The 7,494-nt window shown below is 34.9% G+C and overlaps 1 protein-coding gene across 1 annotated transcript; it reads right to left on the bottom strand.

Annotated features, from left to right (window-relative positions):
• Positions 1–921: 921 nt before the first annotated feature.
• Positions 922–7,410, bottom strand: aida (axin interactor, dorsalization associated). The gene is made up of 10 exons (XM_065256505.2): positions 7,120–7,410; positions 6,479–6,545; positions 6,315–6,368; positions 3,136–3,190; positions 2,973–3,036; positions 2,708–2,811; positions 2,324–2,446; positions 2,113–2,235; positions 1,795–1,912; positions 922–1,715 (listed from the first exon to the last, which is right to left on the bottom strand). Exons 1-10 carry the CDS (start codon positions 7,224–7,226, stop codon positions 1,619–1,621), a joined length of 912 nt encoding a protein of 303 aa, XP_065112577.1. The 5' UTR covers positions 7,227–7,410; the 3' UTR covers positions 922–1,618.
• Positions 7,411–7,494: the final 84 nt, after the last annotated feature.

The following is a 7,494-nucleotide window of genomic DNA, read 5'->3' as shown; positions in this document are numbered from 1 at the left end:
AGGTAACATTTCTGAAGTTTTATTTCCCATACAGCCAAAAAATATATTTCAAAATATAAAAAAGACCAAAAATATATTTGCTCAAATATATTTTGGAATATGTTAACAAAAATTATATTTTCACCAATGTTTTTTTTGGCCATTTTTTAAAATATATTTAAAAAAACAATACATTTTAAAACATAAAAAATATACTTAGCCTTCCAAGGAAATATATTCACGTCACATTGAAAGAAAAACTTTATGAACCTCTAAACATAAGTTTTAAAAAGCTTATAGTTTTTTTAAGTTATAGTTTCAACTTCAAAAATATACTTTAGAAAACCTACTTGTATTTAGCATATAATTAAAATATATATTAAGACAAAAAAAGTTTTGCCATACGGGATATAAAATGAGAAATTTATTTTGCTTGCCCTTGAAATACGTTTTGAAATATATATGCTGATATATGAAGGTTAAAACGAAATATATTTCCAAATTCTAAAATATATTCAGTTACGCATTACTTTTACAAAATGTATTTAGCATATATTTAAAATATATTTTTGGCCAGAGAAAGGTATTTTTTTGCTGTATGGGTTCTGCTGGGATCATAATAATCCTACTTTTTGATCTAATCCAATAGCCGAAATCCAAATGGATTACTTTGGAAAAACTGACCCCTGAGACAAATATTATCTGCATATCTTCATAAATTGCCATATTAGGTGACATGCATTATACAGATCAAAGTCTGTTGGGCTTTCCATACAAATCCAGGACATTTGCATTTAGTAATAATTCCTGCCAGTATTTGCTTGCTTTTTATGGTTTTACATCTTCAGATTTTTTAATCTTCCTCTGAAGACCTTTCAATGTCAGCACGATGATGTTAAACACTGGTAAGATGACTGATATTACAAACATATATACTCACGATTCAAGCAGCATTGTCATTTATTAGAAATGAGACATGAAAAAGCTGTGTAACAATCCACTCGTGACAGACATCTTATATTTGACAACACATACAAAGTCATAGAAATGCAACACTTTGAGTTTGATGTTTACTAACATGAGACACATTAAAACAGTCTGGGTGAACAGATTATCTTTAGTTGTTTCAATATTAATAACTTGTTTCCCTAGCTGAAAAGTTTGTAAACTGAACAGTATTGTTGGTGGTTTGTAAGCATTCGCCAACATTAAACAATTGCTTATAAAAATGTTAAAAACTTCAAACATCTATTTATTTGGGTAATCTTTGAGAAAAAGCTTTTGCTGGTTTTAACCGGTCTCTCACGCCATCATTGGCTGGTTTAACTTGAATGTAGTGTTAGCAAGCTGCAGTAAGCAGATATTCAGTATAATGTGATTCAGTCAGCTCATCTTTCATATAATGTTTTAATATCAATACCCATAACAATTTTCATCATATAGAGGATTTGTGCAAAACTTGACCAATGTCTCTCTCTCTCTCTCTCTCTTTAAAATAAAGCATGTTGGTGATATGTCGATCATCCCAAACCCTAACACTGAAGATATGAGAGGATAAAGACAACTCTGATATTGCAGGGAACGCACCAAAATAAATTTGATCAGTCGAGAAACACTTAGTTTGTAGGCCATTTTCTGTTTAGTCTTTATGTAGAGTCTGATGAAGATGCAGGTACAGCGGTTTCTTAGTCAGGAGGTTGAGTTTTTTCCTCTTAAAATCTGTTGGTTTCTTGTACCTACAAACAAACAAACAAACAAACAATCACATTCATATACTGATGTAACAAATGTCAAATAACATCTGATGTTACTCACAGCTCTATGACAATGGGACCTGGTTTGATTTCATCCATTTCCATAAAAGCAAAACACTTTGTGCTGGTGAATCTTTTCTTGGGTTTGTAGTGTTTGAATTCAAAGAAAATAGCTGCTCCTATAGAAGAGAGAAACACAATATTGACATAACGCATAACGTACAGTGATATTGGCATGAATCTGTTATGTGTATTATTTGATGACCTCATAAGGTGCATGTTTACATAAGGTTTATATATCTGTCTGTTAGGTCACATTGGTTCGCTCTGGCCTAGGTTGCATCAGGTGTATTTTTTTCATATCATTACAACAAGAGACCTTTGGGAAGTTTTTCTATATGCCTCTGGATTTCCACATCCACAGTAAAATGAATGTATGTGTCTTCTTTCTGTGTGGCCACTGGGGTGTCCTGAACTGGGTTCAAATCAATGCCATTCACATCTGCGGAGGGAAAGATGTTACATGACATTAAATTATGATTGAATGTTATTTACATGATACAGCATTAGCAGACCCTGAGGATTTTCACCTTTAACACTGACAGTGATGTAAGGGTCGATACATTGTCCTGCATCCTTCAGACCAATCTTCTCTATTGTTAGCGTAAGCAACGTCATCCCAGGCTCCGATGGTAATCTTGGTAACAAGGTACCTGTCAAAAAAAATCAAAAAAGTATAATGATCAAATGAAAGTATAATGATAATGAACAGATTATCTTTAGTTGTTTCAATATTAAAAACTAGTTTCCCTAGCTGAAAAGTTAGCAGCAGACACTCATCTCCTTGCGAGGGAAAGACGGTTAATATTTATCTAATGCAAGTCCTAATAACATTAACATAGCAGCTATACAAGACTGATGAATGTCATTAGTTTTCATGCTCTGTCTGTAGGGTTTGTAAAAGAGTTAAACACCTGGAACCCTAGAGGTGAATGATGGTATTGAACCGGCTCCAGTACCAGCATCCAACTCCTCCTCAACCTCCAGGTTTTCCTCTTCTCCAGGTGCAAGGATTTTCCTTAAGGTAACAAGAACACAGAATTAACAGTGTCTGCATTTTTAAACAAAATTTCTGGTTCACTCAAATGTTGTTAAATGAATTGGACATAGTTCAGCAAAATCGATAAAAAAACGTATCAACAAGATGAATATGAAATTCAGCAAGGAACACAGATTTACCTCAAAGGCACTGGTTGAACATCAAATGGAAAATCTTTGTTGTACGTCAGAATATTCTTAATGACTGTTGGAAAACAGACGAATAACAACAGAGCCATGTAATCGTTTCCTTAGATACACACATTAGTATAATGGATATTTAAAATTGCTTGTATATACATACTGGGTTCCAGTTTCTTTAGGTCTTCTAACTTAAACTCATCTTGGGATTGTGTGCACTGATAAAGGCAAACAGAATCACAGTTTATAAAAGATATTCCTACTAAACCGAAGAAAGTTAGTAAGAGCACTAAAAAACTCCAGATGGGATGTTATAAAGTGTTATTATGCTGATGGGATGTTATAAAATGTCATAATCCTGATGGGATGAGATGAAATCTCGTGATCCTGATGGGCTGTTATGAAATGTCATGATCCTGATAGGCTGTTATGAAATGTCATGATCCTGATGGGCTGTTATGAAATGTCATGATCCTGACGGGATGTTATGAAATGTCATTTTCCTGGCGGGATGTTATGAAATGTCATTTTCCTGACGGGATGTTATGAAATGTCATTTTCCTGACATGATGTTATTAAATGTTATGACCCTGACGAGATGTTATGAAATGTCATTTTCCTGATATGATGTTATGACGTCATTATTCTGATGGACTGATGTCATCAGATGGGATTAAATCTTGTAATCCTGGGGCCCGTTCTTCGTACGTCGCTTAATACATCCGAGATCAAATGAGACATCCGAGAAGTTTAGATCTGGCTAATTATAATCTCGCTTATTTGGTTCTTTGAACACCACTGCTGTTGATGATTATTATGGCAGGATTGAATTATCTGAGATCACTGCGCGTTCGTGCACTGCAAGAAAAGTCAATACATATCGATAGTAGAAACACTGATCAGCCACGCTGTGATTGGCCAGTTGTTACAATGGCCAAGAACACGCCCATTTTTAACCCCTGCAGTCTGAGAGCTATTGATGGAAGGTTGTGAACTTTTTATGTGACTGAATTTAAAAACCCAGTTAAAGCTACTTTAGTACATAAATCACCATAAATAATGTAAAATGTTCTGTAAAAATATAATCTTGATATCTTTGCTATGCTTGTCAAAGATTGAAATTAATGATTGTAATTAAAATTTGATGCTCCTAAAGTACTTTAAGTCTCTTTTAAAAACAGTTAAATGCTATTTTGTCTGTTTGTAACAGCAACTTAAAAAGCAGAATAAAAAAACACAGGTGGTGGCCCTCCATCTTCATGTGATGTGCTGGCAGGAGTGATGTCTCTAAACTGGCTGATTGTACAGATAATCTCTGGAGCAGTTGCTCTTTCTTAAACCGACAGCCAATGCAACAATTTAATTCCTGATAAATAAAATTTTAATTGTAGTGTATTATAAGATAGTGTTTTCCTCTCTTTTGTGCAGTTGTAGATAATACACCAACACTTTTAGCAGTTTCCAATAATGTGGTAAATAAAGTATGATGTGCAGTAAGGGAATGGTATTTGTTATTCTACATCAAAAGACTATAAAATACAACCGTTTCTGATAGCAAAGACAGTAAAGAAATCCTCTCAGATGGTAGTCCTTTAGAGAAACTATATGCAAGTGGTTAAATAAGTTTACTTCAATTGCATTATTCTTAACTGATTTCTGACTATATTAGCTGTATTCCACGTTAACTGAAAGTCCTGCATCTGCTGAGTCTGCACAGAAAAGTGTAGTAAAGAAGATAAAGATATGTGAAAATATGTGCAAAAAACTTATTTGGTTATTTTGGTCATTTTTGTCACAGAACAGGGACAGGGTAACATATTTGTAGACAACGTTTTAAAGATAGAACAGATAGAAATTACTAAACGAAAACCCTTTTTATGCATGACATTGAAAGCTACTTGAAAAACTAAAATAGGAGATTAGTTTATTCAAATGAAAATTATTTCACACTGAGTAATAGTCTTTATTGTACATAACATCTATTAGTGCTGGGTATGATTAATTGCTGTTTTTATTAAGGAAAATTCAAACAAATTTAAAATGAATGTGATCAGCATGTCATTCGTTTAAGAATAATAATCAAACACCTGTTACACAAAAACAAGTCGCACAAGTACAGGAAAATATATTTGTTATATTATATATTTTTTAAATAACATCGCTAAAAGATTTAATTAATATATTCTTTTTTTATTACGTGTTGAATTTGAAAAGCTCTTTATATTAATCATGCATCTTACGCAGATTGCGCTCGTATAATGAAGAATACGCGACTGCGTCAGACTTTCCGTATCACATCCGCTTAAAAAGGTACAAACTAATCTTGTTTACATGAAATAAGCCTGCTCCCGAGCAGGTTTGAGCTTAGGGACCTGTTGCTATGACACCAAGTTTAGAATGAGCTTCGAAGAACCAAATAATCCAAGATCATGCCAAATCATCAACAATCAAATCCAGCTAACTGAGTTAGCAACGTACGAAGAACGGGCCCCTGATGGGATGTTATAAAATGTTATTATCTGAATGGGATGGAATTAAATCTTGTAATCCTGATGAGATGTTATGAAATGTTATTATCCGAATGGATGAGATTAAATCCTGTGATCCTGATCGGATGTTATGAAGTGTTATTATCCGGATGGGATGCGATGTTATGACATGTCATTTTCCTGATGGACTGTTATGAAATGTTGTTATCCTGATGGGATGTTATGAAATGTAATGATCCTAATGGGATGTTATTAAATCTTATGATCCTGATGGGCTGTTATGAAATGTTATGATCCTGATGGGATGTTATGCAATTTTATGATATTGATGAGATGTTATAAATGTAATTTTCCTGATGTGATGTTATGACATGTCATGTCATTACCCTGATGGGCTGTTATGAAATGTTATGATCCTGATGGGATGTTATGCAATTTTATGATATTGATGAGATGTTATAAATGTAATTTTCCTGATGTGATGTTATGACATGTCATGTCATTATCCTGATGGGCTGTTATGAAATGTTGTTATCATGATGGGATGTTATGAAATGTCATGATCCTGATGGGAAGTGATTAAATCCTGTGATCCTGATGGGATTTTATGAAATGTCATGATCCTGACGGGATGTGATTAAATGTTATGATCCTGATGGGATGTTATGAAATGTTATTTTCAAGATTGGATGGGATAAAATCTTGTGATCCTGATGGGATGTTATTAAATGTTATAATCCGGATAGGATGCAATGTTCTGAAAGTCATTTTCCTGAGCGAATGTTATGAAATGTTGTTATCCTGATGGGATGTTATAACATGTAATGATCCTGACAGGATGTATTTTATCCACCTGTAGTGCCGCACTTCTCATTTCAAGGCATGTTGCAAACTTTCCCAGGGTTTTCTGGAAAATCAAAATCAAATGTTGAATAAATACTTAAAAAACACTTACTGATTCAAGTGTTGTAATAAGATTATTTACTGTGATGCTGAGTTTGCCAAGCTGTCATTTACCTTCTGTTCTTCTGTAAAATCATGCGAGTTTAATGACTGCACCTCTTTCTGAAGTTGTCTTGCCAGTCTGATGAAACATCACAGTAATAAAGTGAGTACAAGACAGAATGTTGTTTTTTTTCATGAATGTTTCCATCATCTCATTCAACTGCAAATGAACGGCAGCCTCCGACTGCAGAGGGAACATTGTGTTCCATAGACATTAATGCATAAAAACAACAAAACAAAACTACAGCTCGATGAACAGAAGGTCAAACTCTCACGTGATGGCTATCAGCTTTGACCTAAATGGCTTCAATTCAGATGAGGCGAGACTCCACCCAGCGCGCGAAGGTGTGGCGCATAATGCAAACAGGCTGTCAGACAGTCCGATAGAGTTACTTACAGAGCGCATCTCATGCACATCAATCATGCATTTCATGCAATCAGTATAACGACACATCATCATGGACAATACAGTAAAAACTGATTTTTAATGAACCACTGTTACGAAACGAAAACTGCAACTTTGCAGTCATCACTTGTCATTCAAAGACTGCGGTAAACTCTGTTTGTAAGGCATAGAAAAAAATATCATTCACTTTCTGTTCTGTGTAAGATTTTAATTTTTTTTTTTTTTTTTTTTTTGAGGTGCAACTTACATTTGATATTCATCGATGGCTTCCACCAGCTGCCCCCACGAATCAAAGTCCGTGCCCTTTTTAAAACTCGCGTGCCATTTCTGCACGGTCTTAGTGACATCAGACATCTTCTCGAGTTAAAGTCGCGCGGACGATTCGTGTTCTGTCATCGCGGGGAAGTTTTTATCTCCAGCCCTGCGCTATGCTCACACTTGGCTCCAGATGCACCGGTGGCACCACCGCACACCGACACAGGCCTGACGGGGGTGAAACCGAACTACCTGCGACAAAACCGGAAACCGCGCCCACCGGGAGAAAAGCCTTTCAAAATAAAAGCTCGCGAGTGTTTAATAAAATGTCTTTTCAAAATAAAGGTCTTTGACGTCATAGATGTAA

The sequence above is a fragment of the Paramisgurnus dabryanus genome, chromosome 12 (genome assembly GCF_030506205.2).
Source record: "Paramisgurnus dabryanus chromosome 12, PD_genome_1.1, whole genome shotgun sequence".
Taxonomy (NCBI): Eukaryota; Metazoa; Chordata; class Actinopteri; order Cypriniformes; family Cobitidae; genus Paramisgurnus; species Paramisgurnus dabryanus.
The sequence above is the reverse complement of the archived record's forward strand: the minus strand, read 5'-3'. Positions and strand labels throughout refer to the sequence as shown.

Excerpts from the sequence above, each read along its gene's own strand:
- aida (XM_065256505.2), bottom strand. The coding sequence starts at position 7,226 with ATGTCTGATGTCACTAAGACCGTGCAGAAATGGCACGCGAGTTTTAAA. Across the intron at positions 2,812-2,972 it reads GTTCAACCAGTGCCTTTGAG|GAAAATCCTTGCACCTGGAG; the intron begins GTAAATCTGTGT and ends TGTTACCTTAAG. Across the intron at positions 2,447-2,707 it reads ATTCACCTCTAGGGTTCCAG|GTACCTTGTTACCAAGATTA; the intron begins GTGTTTAACTCT and ends TTTTTTTGACAG.